This window comes from Drosophila bipectinata, chromosome 2L, assembly GCF_030179905.1.
Source record: "Drosophila bipectinata strain 14024-0381.07 chromosome 2L, DbipHiC1v2, whole genome shotgun sequence".
Taxonomy (NCBI): Eukaryota; Metazoa; Arthropoda; class Insecta; order Diptera; family Drosophilidae; genus Drosophila; species Drosophila bipectinata.
In genome coordinates, this window is record NC_091736.1 from 9,609,347 (window position 1) to 9,628,448 (window position 19,102).

Here is a 19,102-nt window from a genome sequence, read left to right on the forward strand (position 1 = left end):
GATGCCCGATTCCCTGGCGGGCTTCCAAGGAACCCAACTCACCGTGATGTTGTGGCTGTTGCTGCTGCTGGTGATAGTCCCTCCCCCGGGAATTCGTAGCGCCGTAGTGATCCTGAGTGTTCCACAAGCTCGAAGTGGCTCCCACGAAGAAGTTGTTTACCCCGGAGGGGGACTGATCCAGGCCCTTGCCGTTGGGTTTGTTGCGTTGCAGCTTCGTGTTCTGCTGATTGTTGCCGGAATTGAAATTGTAGGGATTGCTGTTGGCATTCTGGTTGTTGTTGCTGCTGTATCGTTGTTCTGCAGAGGTGAGAAAGGTGTTAGTGGGTGGGTGGGTTAAGTGGGTGACAGCCAAGTTAGATTCTGACCTTTGTTGTACTTGACAATGACCACGGGCACCGTGTTGATCGATACGGTCGGGGCCATTGTTGTCATCGTGGTGGTCTGGGGAATGTCTGTGACGAGAAAAATATGAGACTAACTAGTGCCAAATAGTTTTCTTGTGCTTCTGAATATGGCTTATAACTTGTTCAAGAAATAAAAGCCACTTAACCTTGGCTTCTTGGGACCATCAAGAGTAAGCCATCTTCAAGCTTAAACAACTATTTCAGTTTCAAGCATTGTTTTGAGTATTTATTAGACCCAAGGCATCTGACCCCCTGCAGATTCTTTGGCTTTAATTAAACGCACCATTGGGGTAAATTGTTGTGTGCCTAATTGCCGACGGCCTCTGACATATGGCCATTGTTTGTGCGGTTGCGTTTATGGCTATTGAATGTGACGTGCTATATGTTGCTGGTTATGTCAATACTTACGATAGAGTTTGATTCCACCATCAGTGTCGCCCAGAGAATTCTTGGCCACACAGCGATATGCCCCGAAGTCCTGAATGTCGACGTCATATATGGTCAGTCGCATTGTTATTTTGTAGCCGGAATCAAAGGTTTCCGGAACAAAGCGCTCACCTGAATGGGAAAACGGAAAGCGTTTAGAGATGGAAAAGGAGGCTTCCCCCATTAACCCCTTATTGGACGTACTACACAGGAGCAGGAGCGTCTTGACAAAGTAATTTGACTGAGAAAGAACTTTTGTATTCGTATTCGGACCCAGCTCAGGACAAGTTGATCCAGGACGAGAATTTCGGGTCCCTACCGCCCCTGTCAAATGGTCTGTTTTAATTTAAACAGAAACAAGTCTGTTGTCGGTTGGCTTGTTGGCTCGGACTGTTTTGTTTGCCAGGCAGGTTTTGATTTACGTTTGATGTCGGTTAGATTTATTGTAATAGTTTTAAGCCAAGAATTACACTCTGTTGGGGTCTCTGCAATTGTTATGCATCAAGTCCTGTCAGGCGACTGATTACATTTGCAATACAAGATGAAGATTTTGGGCGTGTGCTTGATTAAAAATAATTGTGTTTCGGGGTCAGGAACAGGAGGATTGCCAACCGTCGAAGATGTTTTAGGTTCTGACACATGAGTGGCCTCTGTCACCGCATTCTGCCACTCTTGCGGTTATGAAAATTTCACTCAACTCGTCCAAACTAAAACAGAAAATCCATTAAAATCCTGCGACCGCTGGACAGCACCTGCTTCTGACTTGAGTTCATTTTCAATCACTTTTTTTCATTCTCTTTGCTGGCAAAAAACAGCAGGACAGGAGGAAAAAATCATAGTCCGGGCCCGTCGAGTCTATGCCGATGACGATGCCTTTTCCTGTCCGGGTGGGCAGTTGGGGTCACCAATTGAGTTGGAAGGACGAGTACTTCGGCAGTAACTCTGCGGCCGCGGATTCAAGTGGTCGTCTGAATGTTTATTTTTTTCATTCGCTTTTTACTTGGGAACTACAGCACTTTATGCCATCGAGCTCAGTTCATTTCTCAGAGAAGATGAGTGGAAAATCTGAAGAGGTTAAATGAAGGGAAACCCTATGCCTCTATGTTATCAGGACTCAGGGTTTTCAAGTTAATTGGTTCTACTAATGGAAGCGTACGATTCTCCTGGCTTATCTATCCTCTCGCATTACTCACCTGGCACAATAATCGTATCGTTCTTCATCCAGTAATTGATGGACTTGGGGTACGCTTCGGACTGGCATTCCAGAGTTATGTTTTGGTTGAGAGCTGCGCCAACTAATTGATTCTGTATCCAAATCATTGGAGGAACTGTGGAAGATTCAGAGTTACAAATTACTGGCGAATTTTTCTACCCTAATGGCAGTGGGAAATCGGATTAAAAACCAGATGCAGAAATTCAAAAAAAGAATGACTTGTGAAAATAAAATGGATCTATTTTCGGGAATCGGGGAAAGGTGCAGCTTATACAGAGAATTTAAGCTTCGATTTCAATAGTTGCTACGTAGCTACGTTCCTGGTCTTTTTTCATCTATTATTTTATGGTGCCGTTTAGCAATTCGGTGCGGTTGCCATTTATTGTTTCAAACTAATTGCTTTTTCATTCTATAGAAAAGCCATATAAAAATCCTTTGCATTTAAAGCTGAGCGAGAACTGCGGTTTGCCAGCTGAAGGGGTATCCTTTGGAGCCATTCCAGAGCCTTTTTGCTTAGCTTAAATGTATGCAACGTGAAATTGTACAACAAATTGTTGGAAAATTTCAATTTTTATTTAATTAACGAGCAAAGTCCTAGGCGGGCCCCAAAAAATGTTAACTAGCTGCCGGAGAAGTCGAGGAGGAGGGCCTGAAACACAGACTTAATTAGGGGCTTTATGCATGGCACCTAAAAGTGTACACTATTTTCCGGTTCGGGTCCCCCTCGGCCCAGGATCCCCTTGGGAATTTTAAATGCAGAGCATATTTGGCATGGCAAGATTTCAAGTGGAGCTTTGTGTCACAGAGTCTGGGTCTGTGACTGAGACTGGGTCTGGAGCAGCATTCTGTTGCTGCGGTCTCGTCTGGAGCCCGTTCGGGGCCCCCTCCTGGGAGCAGCATGCGGCGCTCTGACGCAAAACTATAAATATTTAAATATGCTAAAATTGATATGCACCATCTCCCCGTCTACCCCTTGCTTTTTTGCCACTAGCCACTTGCCCCATGCTCCATGCCACAACTACTTACAGTGCACAATGAGCATAACACGCTTGCTGACTGTGGGGGGGATTCCATTGGAGGCGATGCAGAGATAGGCTCCCATGTTCAGGCGGTTCACTTTGGCGATGGTCAGGAAGGATCCATTGTAGGCGACGGCTGGGGAATGGAGATAAAGAGCAAGCCATTTTGGTGCAATTAATATTGAGACCTCAAAACGGGTAAGGTCTCTTTGGGCAATAACTTTTCTCTCCAAGTATTCCAAGCCATTCCTTCTAGACAACTACACTCTTACACTTCTTAATAATAAAAATAAAAACTTAACATAACTTTTTTAGTTATAAACTTTAATAATAGATAAAGTATATATTATAAAGTATAACATAATCCAAACACAAAAGTTAATTGTAACTCATACAGGGCCAAAATATAAATATCCTTTGGACGGCCAAGTTCTGCCTAGTCATGTACGCTTTTAGAGAAAATTATAGTCTCCACACTATACTAGAGTCACTCAAGTTGGCCAGAAAGTTGGCCAGAACAGAGTGGAAAGTAACGGAATTTAATGCGCCCAATGAGCGTTTCGGGCCAAATCATTTGCATGCGCCTAACAGTAACTCACTCTCGACCCCGTTGGGAAGCGGTATCACTTCTCCACCTTCGCGCCGCCAGGTTATCGTCGGAGTTGGAGAGCCAGTCGCGGCGCACTTTAGGGTTACGTTGGAGCCCTCACGTATTACCATATCAGTGCTGGTCGGATAGTCCAGTATGTCGGGGGGCACTGTGTGAACGCGACATATTATTCATACGCCGTGTGGGCCAGAGTACCAGAGGGCATTCGTTGCATTCGTGCATTGTTGGCCAGGTGTCAGACAATTGGTAGTTACAGTTGCCGGAGTTGAAGTTCCCGGAGCACGAATGTTGTTGCATGAAAGAGAAGAAATTAAGAAACTCCCTTTAATTAAGCTGTAACATTTTGGTTTATTTAAAGCTGTTTGTGATACGCCTGCCGTGTCCTTTCAAAACCAAATCCCCACCCCACGGTCGAGTGCCTATTGAAAACCGACATTGAGCTGTGTGGAATTTCGGAAATTCGTCATTTACTGGAAACAGAATCAGAAGCGTTTTGTGGCTGTTCAAGTCTCTCTTGTCGTGGCCATTAATTATAATTTTACACTTGACCAGTTTCCACTTGCCAAAATCGAAGTAGCAAGATGGAAACTTACCTTGGGTCTTAACTTTTATATTGTTTCGATATCTTGTTAGCGAAAAATTACTGGAAAAATGTCAAGCTTAGGGCTTGAGGGTACAATGTGGGTTTTGTTCGCACTTCCTAATGGAAGGTAGGAGTTCCAGCTACAATATACCTTTACCCGCTCATGCTGCTTTCTCCGCAATTATTAAAAAATCCAATTAGTCCTAGAAAGGTTGTACCTGTAACAGAAGCAGTCGAATTTCTCTTTATTTTCGTTGATTGGCTTGACATCTGCAGGCTTTCCATTTACAGGACCACCGCCCCAAAGAGAATGTGACTTCAAAGTTTTCAAGCCAACAATGATGTGCATGTTTTACAAAATTCACTTTGACTCTTAGCCTGGCCCACGCCCACTCCCCTTTATACTGCCAATGTTCCACTCAGTCAGCCAAAGAGTGGAGAAGGGGACTCTTTTGTACTTCTCCTCAGTGACTAGGCTCATGTAATATGTTGCGAGTTGGGAGCTGGGAGCCGCGAGCTTCTCAATCGGTGAGCCATCTAAGTGGACGTGGGAGTAGCTGGCAATATTTTTTGTTATCGCCGCCGTTGTGCGCAACGGGGGCTGATAAGTTATGGAATCAGGTGAAATGATGTGTGATCAAATTGATGTAACCGAAATTAATCTCAATTGAATTGCGATGGTGAAAAGAAGCCGATAACAATTGACAGCCTTAAAGCTGCGCGGGCCTAAGTCCTTAAGTCATTCAGGTTTTAGGATTTGTGGTTGAATAATTTCAGGCCCCAACCATATTTTGCGTATTATTTTAATCTCTGTTTTGGGTTTGGATGGGGTTTGCCTTTTTTATATACTCTTTCATATGAAATATTGAATGGCTGACAACATAAACACGACTGCGTTTCCGCTGGCCATGAAAACAGTCACAAAAGTATTGCAAAATAACAAAAAGCCACCTGATGAATAAAATAAAGCTAGCATTAAACAGTTTTTCATGAATGGCAGCCATAATATTTTTGTTTGAATTTGAATTTTATTTCATAAACTAAATACTCTCTGACTAAACTTTCCTATAACCCAGAAAAATGTTTATTGTGATAGGTATTTATGCGTTAGAGCAGCTTTTGCTTTAAAGGATATACATTTCTGGATGCAATTTTTGTTAAGAACTGTTTACAATTTTCATCGCTGAGCTTTTTTCTGCGTTTCTGGCTCACAAATTGTGGCTGTAATACTACCATTTATTTGCTTATTTCGCGGTGTGGCACTATAACGACGACAACAATAATAGTGGGTGGCTGGAGTCCCAAGCTGGTGGAGTCCCAAATACACAAAATCGCACAATTTCTGGTTCAGCTAGAAAAGCCTTGCTGATTGAAAGCGGTTTGCCGTTTTGCTTATGGAAACCAACCACACCACACTGACGAAAAGCAGGGCCTCTATAGCTATGAGAAAAGTCCAAACTCCAAAGAAAAAAGGTGTTTCTCTCAGTGCCTGAAAGCCCTTAATGAATTTCAACATCAATGAGAACACAATCAACCAGAGTGGTTACTTATGCGGTGCGGTGGGGCGATGGGCCACCGGAAACGAGCCCCCAAAAACCTCAGATCTGAACTGGGGGCTGCATATTCATTTTAAATTCGCCTAAGTGACGGACCCTCCCTCGGACCATTGTGTCTGCTGTGAGGTTTTTCGTAGCCTTACGCAGCCTGAATAATTAACGCCCGGACATGGACGACCCGGACGACCAGGACATGGACATGGATAGGACAGGTGCAGGTGCCGGTTGAATGTAAATTGTTTCATTACCTTCTGCTCACTGGGAGAGTGGAGATAGGAGTGGTAGGAGAGTTCGGGGCGTGCTAACTAACTAATGTGTTGGTTAAGTGAAAAATTTTTAAACAAAAACTCGTTGCCATGGTCGTAGCCTGGACTTGGATGGAGCATTTCAAACTGGCGAGCGGTTCTCTTTTAGCAATTAGACCCAATCGAGTGTAGTTAGAAGTTTGAACCACTTTCTGGTAGTTTTCTACTCTAGCGAACTAACCCACATTCTGAATTCCAATCGCCACTTGGCTGAGCAATTAGTGCAATTTGAAAAACTATCAACAGCAACTTTGTTCTGGTTCTGGCTCCGAGCCGTGTGTTCGCCGAGCCACTCAAGACAAATTACAATTCGTTTTAGCCCCCCGGCGATCCATTTGATGGGCGCCATGGCGCACTCATAATCCCCCCAATACTCACCCACAACGTCTAGGTAGCCCACTTGGCTCTTCATGGGGTCCGTGTTGATTTGGCACATGTACCTGACAACGATTCAAATCAGATTTGTGTATTAGATTGCCGTATATTAGGTTATAAAGTGCGAATTGTGAGCATGGCTCAAGGAGCTGAACACCAACAAGCTGACATTGCAATTAAAGTATCACACTTCGAGGGGCAATAACATGAAAATAAAAATTGCACCATTTTACGCTGGATAGTCAGTACTCACCAGCCTTTGTCGGACTCCTTTACATCTCGTATACGCAATATCCAAGCACGTTTCTCGGCATGAGTTATGCTCATGCGATGATTTTTGGTTATGACGTGATTTTGTATCGTTAGAATGGTCTGTGTATCGACACGTAGCCACGCAATCTAGCCGAACGAGAAAAAGTGTACGAGGAGTAAACGAAACAGTTTATATTTCGGTTGATTTGAGTTGTAAAACTAAAACGTTCACCGATTTTCTCTTCCCCATGCTAATGCCCAGGTGGCGTGGCCGGAGCTCATTTATTACGGCCAGACAGGTGGGGACAGTAGGGGGTTACCGTCCTGGGTGGCGAGAAAGTGTCGCCGAAAGGTGAAAAGCACTTCGAATGGCACGGCTAACTGGTGGAAAATTGTGGCCAACAATGTCGGCCAGGGTAAAGTTAAATTTATTTCAATTTTGTTCTATATTCTTAGTACTCGGGTTGATAAAGAGCTATCCTGGAGCTGCCTTTGTCATCGGGGGTATTATGAAATATAGCTCAAAAACACACCACAATGCATCGGCCAATCGATCCCACCAATCAATATACGAGTTTTGTGCCAGATTCTGAGTATTCCTGATTGCATAGCTCTGACTTTTGAATGCTATACGGTCTGGAACACTTTTAACATGGCATCAAATAAAAGTCAACGGCAGCTGGACTTCATCAAGTACTATTTTAGAGCTACATAAGTTCGAGTATTATTTGATCACTGGTTACTGAGGTTGTGTCTGCATCAGCTTCATTTTCGGGCTATCAAATACACTCGACTTTGGGCCCAACCACCTGGTCGGGGGCACCCAAGCTATAAGGTAGAGAAAGTAATGTCTTCGTCTCCAAATAGACATCAATTTCCCTAGCTTGCAGTTTGCTTGCCCTCAAGCAACCATGATAATAATAAGCTCATCAGTGAACTGAAATTAATCCGTGCCACTCGATATTTTGTCGAACCATTGTTTTCCTTTTGATAAATTATGCCTCAACCAGACAATAAGAACCACCTTACCACCACTTACCTTGTAAGTCTGCAAATTATCAACCACACACTGGAGAACAGCCTCACGGCTCACGGGGACTGTCACATTCTGCAGAAGCCCACCAAACTTTGGAAGATCTGTAAATATTTGTAGTCATTAGTTGGTTAAAATTTGTTCTTGATTTAATCTAAAACAAGGTACATATCGGGTGTTTCCTGCATTTCAAGATTGAAACATCTGTATCTACCTTTGTTTCGATTTAACTAAAAAGCTACACAGATAAAAGTGTTCCTCGGAAAGAATCCATTCAAAAGTCAAACTTGTTTTAGAATAGGGGAGCTTGACTTGTTAAAGAGTTTATATAAAGTTAAGATCCTTTATTCTAAGATAATGTGACCATTATAGCAACATTAAGTAAGTGTTAAGCTTTAGTTAGACATATAATTGACAATTAAATATAAATACGACTGGATGACCGGTAATATCTTCAAGTGAACTCTTGCGCTGACTCACCCATCTTTAAAGTTTAAATCTCCAAACCACAAGTCAATCTTGGCCTCTGACAACCTCCTGCCACAGAGGATATTATTTCTAATTACTTCATATTTCCACACGATCATGTTTACTTTATGCAATAAACACTCAATGGGCAGCTGTTCAAAGACCTTCTTGATTACTTCTTTCAGTGTACATGTGCGGATCCTAAACCAACCCATATTACCCAAATACCCCTCGATGGCTTTTACAATACGTATTAATAGCATTGATTAAATTAAATTAAATTTAATTGTTTTGCATTGATTTAAATCGGATAGCAACAGGCTGGATGGATCTCGTTAGCATAACCCTCATCAACATGAACAGGCCCGGCCTAGACCGTTCTGTCAGCCAGTTCTCAAACAGTCAATCAAGGTCCTTCCACCAACACCACCACCGCCAGAGCCTCCGCCACCAACACCAATGGCAAGGCAAACAGCAACACCCACACATCAAGGCGCACTGCGGATGAGGAATGTTCAGCGAAGCGTTGAAAGAGCGAGTTGACTTTAAACACGCCCGCAAGTATGCAACAGATTTGTGGTTTTGATTCTCGGCTTAAAATGGCCGATGGAAAGGGTGGAATGGGCCAAAACTTGGCTCATTCTGTTTGTGTTTGCATTTGCTTGTTGCAGACATGCTCAAAGAAGTTTGTCCTCACAAGCCCCCTCTGCTCCCCGGAATAACATAATAAAATAAAATATAAAACGAAAACAAAAACAGGCCTACATACTCGTGTCAGACGGCCGCTTTTTCTCATATGCGGGGCACGCATCGGTTGAGTCAAATCAACACATAACAATCTTGTACTTAAAATTCGTAAACAAGGCGATAAGCAGGCATGACGACCCGACGTGGCATGGGGTAGACGACAGGGCTTTTTTCTCTCTGTGTTTATTGATGTGGCCGTAAATCTCAATTGCGGCAAATGCTCATCGCGGCGAGATGGGCAGCTTTCCGCTTGTCGTTTGTGTAAGTGCTTGTTCCGTCGTTGATTGTCGCCTAATCTCTTCCTGAGCATCACGTTCTGAGTTGCCGACAATATCCACGAATTTTGAGAATAAAACTTTTCATTGGGCAGAGTAGGGGCTTACCAAACAAAGCTATATGTATGTTCAAATCTAAACTAACATTTATATTGTAATGAAAAGATACCTATAGTTTAGCTGGTAATTCGATTCTCAGGCTACTGAAATATTAAACTGCCACACAATCAGCTAATAGGCTCCATGACACCACCATCGATGCGTCAATGTTAAATAAAGCTATCTTCGTCCTCGATTTACCTCGCAGACTTGTCAGTGCCTCCTTCCCCTTGCTTACTTATTTGATTTGGGTCCGCTTATTGATATATCCACGTATTACGAGGGACCGGGTCGGAGCAGGGTGGGAGTGACTTTATGGCATATTTTCATCGAGATGGACGCGTGCGAGTATGTGAAAATTTGTTAGACATTTTGGGCTCGTCTTTGGGATCGAAAGTGTGATTGTTTAGTGGATTTATGGGCATATAAAATTAGGATTTAATGTGCATATGCTCTGCGGCAGGAGAGTGGATATAAGCGGAGCCCCGGGCTCCGAGTGCTTAACATAATGTTTATGATGGAGCGGAAGAAATTGCAAATCGCCATTTAGCGCTTTCATCCGGGTAGCGAATGTGAAGTGGCTTAGTGGCTCTGAAAGGAAAATCCCAGAAAAATATCAGTACAATTTTCTTTTGGGTAGAGCCGAAGGGAAACTTAAAGTGCTTCAATGCCAATTTGAATAGTCTTTAGTCATATAGAAGGCAGGGACCCATTTGGTATTATAAACTAGTTTGACATAGTCACCAGAGCCTAATGGGCCACTTACTCATGCTCACTAGGCACAATTTTCCTACGCTCTCTGTTGCTTTAAGTGAACTTTATTAAGTCGAGTCGACTTGACTGGCATTTCAACTTAATAAGCGCAACGGCAACATCCAGAGGCACAGGCAGCCCCAGTACCCCAGTACCAGACCCAGTAGCAGCAACAGTAAATGGCGCTATTTAAATGCTAAACAACTCTATTAAGTTGCACGACACACTTAGGTTCTGCATGAGATACACATACGAGATACCCTCACATACACACACACTCGTGTATGTAGATGCTTTCTCTGCTTTCTCCACCCATATCCATGTATCCATGCCAAGGGCAAGCATAGCATTTCTTTCTGCAGAGAAAACAGAACCTCAGCACGTTTCAAATACAATTTACAATAAATAAAATTTAAAAGCGAGAAAAAGACTGCGACAAGAGCTAAAGCAGCTCACTGTCGGGGATTGCTAGGGGTGGACGGGGCAGACGAGGGTGAGCACCTGACTTAATGGTGCCGCCTGATGGAGAGGCAAGGATGCAGCAAGGGGCAAGCACGTGACGACACAGGGGATAAGTAAAGCGATATCAAATCGGCGAGTCTGCCAACTAAGGAGACTGTGTCATCAGCCTGAAAATTAAATATATCTAATTTGTACAAGTGGGAAGTGGGAGAGCTGTTTTCTTTGATAAGAGAATTTATAATAATTTCTAAGATCTCTGAAATATCCTTCTCATTGCACGTGGCATGTATGCAATTTATATATGTTTTCTGTAGAAGTATTTGCTCCAAAATTCAAATAATATGACTTGCGGAAAGTAGTTTGGCATGACAACGGAATCACAGGATAAGCTGAAAGTCAGCAACAAGACTCACCTTTCTCGGGTATCGCATTCACGACCGTATCCTCGCGTATGTCCTCAAGAAGCTCATCCTTATTTTGCATTTCCGCTGGTGGATGCCCGTCCGATTGGCGCCAAGGCATGAAAAGTGCGACAGTTGATCCGGTTCGGTTCGAGAAGTATAAGTAGAAGCAGAGGAGAGTACATTGAGATGGTTAGTTAATATTGGCATGGTTAGCCTTAGTGCAAATTCAATTTGTGGCAAGAAATGTGTGTGTGTGTATTAAATTTGTGAGAGTGTGAGATACCCCCATGTTTTTGCTTAAAATTGGCAAGCTAGAAACACCGAAAACCGCACCCAAGAAAGAAAAAAAGAGTTTTCGTTTCAAGTATTTTCCAAATATTTTAGAAAAGCTCCTTCACCGTCTATTTTTCTTATGAGCCAGCGAGCAACTTGTTTTTTTCACAGCCACAAAATGAGGTTGCAATTTGACTTTTGTGCAGCACCCCTGAAATAGGTGGAACGACAACGGTTAATAGGAGAGCTGGGCTGCCCATCCACCCTCTCTTAAAGCGCTTGGCGGAATCCATTTCCAGAGTGTATCATAAAATATTTAGCAAATGATGCCGAACAGTTTCAAATATTTACGTTTATATGAGCTAGCATTTAGACGGCTGGGAGCGCGAAGCCGCAGGGAAATACATACATATGTACATATTTCTGTGTAAATACACAAACGTGGATGTGTATGCGAATAAATCATAGATTACTCAATTAGCGGCGAATATTGTTTCTGGTTTATATAAATATTTGCAGTAACTAAAACCGGGCTGTAGCTGACTTAATTAAAGATACTAAAGTTCAGTGGAAAAAATAAATTTAAGCAGAAAAGTATCCCAGTGGTGGCGACCATTTGTGCTATCGATTTTCATTTCTATTTGGCCAGGACCTTCGGCACACACACTGCTCTCTAGCCTCAGTACTTTTCGGATATCCAGGCTGTGCCATAAAATAATGGATCTATGTATAAGTAGAGTGTCCTTGCTCACGTGCCTCCGTGCGTGCAGGCAGACAACTCAATAAAGCAAATGGATTCCCCAACGCCGAAGAAACAGAAATGTTGAACCGAACCAAATTTAAAGCCAAGACGCCGACAAAGAACCAAAACGATGGAAGGGAGACAAGTTTTCAATTAATTTTCGTGCTTTGGAGGCGGCCCTGGCCGAGCCGTTTGCAGTGTGCATTTTATTAAATGCCGAGCACATGCTATTTGGGCGGGACTCGGGACTTTTGCGACTTTTGCGAGTCCTTCGACGTCTTCCCTCCGACTGTCCCAGATGGCTGCAATGCAAATACATTTTGCGGTTGACGCAAACGCACAAAAGTATGCAATAAATTCGATTTATCGATGACTGGGGGTGGCCAAGATTGCTGGTATGGCTAGAAGGCAAGGAAGGGCAAAACATCAACTGGCTTCGAACAACTTTCGTATGCAACTTGGCCCGTACGATGTTTGTAACGTTTGGTGTTGCATACTCGCAGTCTCCTGTCACTTCCCATTTCTTTGGCCACATTGTTGCCCTTCCGCCACTTCTTGCGGCTTTTGGCCCATGTGCAGACATAGAAAACTCATCGAGCGGGCCAACAAATTCTGTCCGGGATTGGTACGTGCCTCCGCTCTCCAGACCGCACTCACAAAAAACCGAAAGCCCGAAACAGTTGCGAAAGTTTCTTGCGAGATGCTCCCTTTTTTGTCTATCCCATCTATAGTATACGATGCTCCAGCATGACGTGATTTGCAGGCAATACGACGTGACCGTGAAAGATTCGCTGCGAGACTAAATAAAGAGAAGCGCTCGGAGGATCCAGAGGATGGGTTTGAATGCTGCGAGACTCTCGGCAACTGTGTGGTAATTGAGTTGCAGAAAAGAAAGGGTAACAGAAAAGATGGATTCATATAACGAATGGATGGAGGAGCTCTGAAAAGACACCTTGAATGTCGTTGGCACTTGTGCCAAACTAGAGATACAGTCTTTTAAACCATTTTAAAGCGTTATACCTTAAGCTTGGACTAAGCTTTCTTCTACTGATATTAAATTACTTGACACATTCTAAAAATTGCGGTTGTGGAGGACCCATGATTCGATTTAATTCGAAGCTCTTGAGTTCGCCTTGAACTGACCCATATTCGGTGTTCACTTAGCTGCACACCTAGAGGGCAGCTTCCACTTTTCTGCCTATCTAACCTCAAAACTTCATTAGCCAAAAAGCACGCGCCGCCAAATTGAAACGACAAGAACAACAAAGGCAACGGAAAAAATCTTTAAAAGAACAGGAAGAAAAATTACATTGAGTTGAGTACTTCCCTCAACATATAAATTGCCGAGCGGCGGAGAATAAATGTAAAGTAAATGGCGCTAATTCAAAGTAGATTTATTTATTTGGCCGTTTTTCCTGCGGCACGGCGCCAAGAAATATGCCTTAAATTTTGCATCTGAACATTGTCGCTGGCATACAATGAGACAGGCTACTACCGCCCAACACCGAACACCAAACACGGAACATGAAAAAGAAGCCAAAACAAAACTGGAAAAAACAAAGGCAAACAAATGAAAATATATCCTGGCAGGACGACGAAATTATGCAACAAAAAGAGTACACAAGCCCACAGGCGAAGCCCCCACAAAATTTAGGCTTTCTGGAAAAAGGCGAATATTAATTTACGCTCCTGTTTTTTGTGGTGTAGCAGCAAGGACGACCTGAGAAGCCTAGCACATGCTGCCATAGCCGAAACGGTGGCTGTTGATTTTCCCTAGCACATTTAAGCCAATTCTCGACTCGCTGTCTGCCACTAGACCAGATGATTTATTGGCCTGGCAGGCATCGTCGGATTATCAGCCGGGGAAGTGTCAACTGCCCCGAAATTTGCGCCAAAATTTGTCTATGATTCCTGGCTGTTTGGTGTTTGGAAGTGTTTGCTTTGGCCGGGCTAATGATTCCAATTAGCCGAATTTATTCAAGCCCATAAGGACGAGCCAAAATTCCATGTAGACTCAGTTTGAGAGCATAAGTCTTCGTGGCTGTTTTTTGGCCAATACGCTCTTAGCCGGTTTTACAGCTTTGGCCATAAGTTTTGTAAGCCAACTTTGGCAGTGCATCAGTTTAAAGCGATGATAAAACTTGGCAATGCCAAGAACCACTTCGCGCGCGGGAAAATAGATCATACTTTGTTGCAACTTTCTGGCCGAATCAGAAGTTGGCTAATTTTCGCAGGTGTTGCGCTCTCCCGGCGCCTTCCGTTTCTATTTGCATACTCATTAGTCTGGCGGAAAGTTTTGGCTAATTGAGTTGGCCAACACCAGTGCGTCGCTCACCTTTTTTGTGTGAAACATAAAAATTGTATCACTTGTTGAAGTCACCGTTTCGTCTGTCGCTGTTTTGGTTGAAACCAAGAATAACAGCTCTGGAAGTGGATGAAACAAAATACAAATTACAAAAACTAAGGTACAAAAACAAACAGTGCCAACATCAGAACAGCCTCAAAGGCCACCAGTCACCGAGATTGTTGTGCCGCCACACCCACTCGTACCATCCTATCCCCATGCTCTGCAACTTCTATACACTCCGCTGGCGTAAAAATCCTGCATTCTTTTAATTGCAACGCGAGAGCGTGTGAAAAAAGCGACAACACACACCCGCCGACACACACAGGCATAGACAACAAAATGGCCGGGAATAAAAAGGGAATTGACACAGCGGAGCCGAGCGAGTGCGGCGGCAAAAAATGTGCGCAGTCCGCGGGGAAATTGTTGAAAAATTGTCAAACAATTGCCGGCACATCAGCGACATCTGAACTAAAAAACAACAAAGTAAGACTGCTCTCCAGGAAGTGTCGACATTTGTACACCCTTGTTGGATAGGATTTTAGAGGTGGTATTGAAAGGAAACAGGATTTTCACAAAGCACATGAAATAGATTTCAAAATAGCTCTTAAACATGTTTTAAAGCTTTAAATTAAATTTAGTTGATATGCACTTGGAAAAGAATATACTTTTTTCTAAAGAGAGTAAGCTTTTGATTGACTTCCTTCATATCCATGAAATATTACGCTCTTGTACATTTCAGGCACCTTTCAAAGCCTTGCAAGCCGATGCCCTAGAATTTAAAGGGAATAAAGAATGCACAGGAAGGCTTAGATAACCCAGTCAATCAAAGCGCGAAAGTGCAAGCTGACTCTATAAAAAAGACAGTTACAAAGTGCTCCAGGCTGTTAAAACAATAACAGGATGTAGGCACACAAAAGTAGCACAAGGTGCCGGGACAACGCTTTAGTGATAGAAGGAGCTTACCCAAAGTTAAACCCGAAACGAATGACAATGCTTTCAGGTCCATGAATGCATGAAAACTCTTTCCCTGAAACTGTGACTGCAATTTTTAAGCTACCTTCAAAATACTCATTAAAAACTATCATCCACAACGTCCATCAAGGGTTGAGCCAAAAGAGTCATCCCAAAATCCTCGCAAGCCAAATAGAGAAGTTTACTCAAAACCCCTTTCGAAAAATTCATGGATCACACAATGGGATAGTCGGTCATCATGTCAAGTCATAAGCCCAGAAACTGTCGACCCAAAGTGCCATCAATCACAATGTCAATCACTTTTTGTCATAAGTAGATACTCATACAACCGCAAGTCCCACACAGGCCCAGGGAAGATATTTTCAGAGGTTCAACAGTCTGTGCAATGTCAATGTTTGTCCACTTGTTGAGCCGCCGAGGCGTACGAACTTTTGGTAGTGGGCGGAGCGGGACGCAGGTCACAGAACACAGGACTCGGAACTCGGGACGACTTGTAGCCCACAAGTCAGAGACAAAGAAAGCTTAAGTGGTTATGTGTGCCCCAGAGACAGTGTCGCATTTGAACAGGGGCGTGCGGCGAGGTGTGTACTGTGTGTTTGGTGGGCCTCGGGAGCCAGCCACAATACGCATACGCCATGTGTGCCCCTTAATTATGCTGTGTGGGATTCAGGCGGACAAAGACAACTTAAACAGGCCCAACATGGGACTACGTGCCGCCAACTCTAACCGCTCTTAACCCCAGTTTGTGTTCAATGAGCCAAGCTAGTTTCTTTTCCCATCTTTTTTTTTTGTCCGGGCCACACTGCCAGTCACATATTTCACTTGAAATGACATCCACATAGCTTAGAGGGTGCAAGGTTTAAGCCACTCAAAACTTTTTGTTAGCACTTGGCAAAGGCGCCACCGATGACCTTGTGACCGGCCGGAACCCTGGCGAGTAAATAGAGCGTGTTAAAGCCCTTTTCGATTATACTGGCCAAGCCAATGAGGGAAAGTAAGAGATTATAATTTGACACACTTATCTGATGGCATAATCTTTTTTTCACTGGCTAGCTAAGTGACTTTCTAGAGACTTTAAAAATTGGCTTTGATGGGGTTTTTATATAAATAATTGAGAGAATATCCTAATCGATGAATGTGATGATTTGGCTTGTTGAAAAGTCAATTGATTTCATGATTTTTCAAAAGTGTTTTTAAAATGTGCATCGTGGCGTATACGTAACACAAAAGGGTTGAAAATATCACGTATACGCCCCCATGGCTGAGAATTTCTTTTATTATTCGGTATTAGGTCATATGTTGTTAGATTTTATGTCTAATATCACCCTAATTCATATTTAACTTACCCAAGTGATGCGCAATATGATCCCGCTCCTCGGACTCGCCAATAATAAAGTCCTGCTGCTGGTGGTGCATGTCGAGGTGGTGCAGGACGCCGTCCTCGTCGTCGTTTTCCTGGGCGGTGCATAGTGTGAGAGATACCGTCAGACAGATGACCGAGGCGGCGGCAACAATTAGCCGAGAGGATATTTCCGACATTTCGCGCTTCCGGTGCAGTTTCATTGTGCCAGCGCTGCCGACTCCGCTGTCAGCGGAAATATTTTAATTTCAATTTTTTCCGTTCCGTCTTTTTTGTTCGTTTGCGCCGCGCCGGGCCGATTTGATTATGCAATTCCTGTTTTGTTTAGTCCTGCTTGTAACGATGTTTACACTCGGATTGCTTTTGTCCTCTGCTCTGTTTTCGAGCAGTCCCTTTTCCTTCCTTTAGTTTGCTCGTTGCTCGATTTAGTCCCGATTTGCTGCAATTCTCGAAAATGTTTGTACATTCAATTGCTCAGCTTCATGCCGAGAGTCTGAATAACATTTGGAGTGCATCACTGCAGTTGCAGTGCCAGAGGTCAGCTCCCCAGCGAATGGCCACTACAGCGAGTAAAAAAGAGGAAAATAGTATGTATATGTAAGTTAAATATTAAACAGAAATAAATAGCTTTTAAACGAATGGCTTTTAATTTTTAAGCTTATTTATTTTTTGCCAGCCAACTAGCCGACCCCTAGGTTTATCGTAACATTGTTAAATATGATTCAATTATTTATGCACCCTCTCCGGCCCTCGAATATCCCTTTTCCCACAACGTGTGTGGTCATACATAATACAGAATTGTTTATTAAGCTGAATAGGAGAAGAGGGGCTGTTAATAGTTTGAAAATTGAGCAAACAAGGGATTGCTTTGCATATGAGAATTTTATAATGTTCTGAATAACGCATTATAGCTGCCAATTCTATATATTAATTAAAAACAAATTGGTCTTAAATTTTGCCTTTCAGATGATTGTATCGATTTCATAATATTTCTACACACCATAGCAAACCAATTTAATATAATAGAAAAAAATCCTATTTAAATACCAATTAGACATGAATAATTTCGACTGGAGAAGAAGTTTTCGTAGAAACAAACTATTTGTATTTGCACACATTTCTCATTTTGTATTTCGGAGACCGAACTTTATGTAATTTCTGGAACTGGGACCGGGAAAATTGGAAAACTCCAACTGAGCATATAGTCCCTTTCGCCAAAGAAAACGGAGTAAAGGGGCCAGAGGCGGCAACTGAAAGAAGTACAACAGGACTCTGTCAGGTCAGGAGGAAATCACAGAAAACTTGAAAACAAAAGTGAAGCGCAACGCAACGGAAAGCGGCAGAAAGGCATTTAAACTTTTGGACAAGTTTAATTTCCCGTCGAGTGTGGCCAAAGAAAGTGCCAGAGATGGTTAGAAATAGATACCGGGCAAAGGGGGAGGAAGCCATCGAAGGGTCGTTTATGAAATTGAAAGCACTTTCCATCTTTGAAGGCATTGAGTGGTGGCAATCAACTAATTGCGGTCAGATCCCAGGACTTGATTTGCCCGTCACTCATGCCAGTCGTTTTTTTAAGGAGACAGACAAGGGTCTGCTATACTTTTTATTATTACTTTTAACTGAGTGTTATTGGCCGCGTTGCCCTGATATTTTTTGGCCGCTGACCAGGTGTAAATAAATGAAGAATAATGTCGGACTGACTTTTATTATTATGACTCCCTTTCCGGGGTTTTGTCACCTTTGTGTGGCCGCTGACCATTTATAAATATTTTTTTGGCAACGTCCCTTGGAAACGTCATTAAGATAACTAAAATAACAAAAGCGTAGAAAACGCAACAAAAAAAGCCAAGAAAATTGCCTGCATAAAAGAGATAACAGAATTGTGGCGAAAACGTTAACGAAATGTGACAAATGGCTTTGTTTTTAATAAATTGGCTTAACCAGGTTTGCATGCGGACTAGGGCGGAACAAGCGAATGCCACGAATCCTTGAACTTTTTGGGGGCAAAGGAGTGCTGCCACAAAAATTCAAGGTGACAGCTTTGGCAGAAGGTTGACCTTCCATGTATTGGCCTAATTGAAAGGGAGGGTCATTTCCCGCATAGTGGTTTCATTGACAAAACCGGGAAAGTGATTTGGTTATTGTGTTTCATTCATTGATGGGGGGCTTAATTGTTTGAATCATAAATAGAATCAAAATAGATTAGATCATTTATTCGCTATAGAGCTTGAGTGTTCTTTTCTGTCTCGACATCCATCATAATGCACAAAACAAACCAAACACCGAAAGAAAGTGAGAATTGTATCATTGCTCAGTAGGACTTCCTTTCGCTATCTTTGATTAAGAGATTAGAGCCCCATCTGCTGCTACACAGCAGTCAAATCAGACCGACAGGTCCAACAACGCCATTATGATAAATGGCCG

The 19,102-nt window shown here is 42.9% G+C and overlaps 1 protein-coding gene across 3 annotated transcripts in view; it reads right to left on the reverse strand.

Moving 5' to 3' along the window:
- DIP-theta (Dpr-interacting protein theta) overlaps positions 1-19,102 on the reverse strand; it is a 39,113-nt gene that overhangs the window by 6,239 nt on the left and 13,772 nt on the right. For 2 of the 3 annotated variants that reach the window (XM_070276717.1, XM_017243788.3), the window contains exons 2-12: positions 16,665-17,238; positions 10,994-11,068; positions 7,783-7,880; positions 6,745-6,890; positions 6,495-6,556; positions 3,662-3,820; positions 3,070-3,198; positions 2,024-2,158; positions 813-962; positions 366-452; positions 43-297 (exon numbers count right to left, since the gene is read on the reverse strand). In XM_070276717.1, the coding sequence (XP_070132818.1) occupies positions 43-297; positions 366-452; positions 813-962; positions 2,024-2,158; positions 3,070-3,198; positions 3,662-3,820; positions 6,495-6,556; positions 6,745-6,890; positions 7,783-7,880; positions 10,994-11,068; positions 16,665-16,881 (1,513 nt within the window). In that variant the 5' untranslated portion in view covers positions 16,882-17,238. The remainder of the gene's footprint in view (positions 1-42; positions 298-365; positions 453-812; positions 963-2,023; positions 2,159-3,069; positions 3,199-3,661; positions 3,821-6,494; positions 6,557-6,744; positions 6,891-7,782; positions 7,881-10,993; positions 11,069-16,664; positions 17,239-19,102) is intronic. The other variant, XM_017243789.3, reaches the window with a different exon arrangement.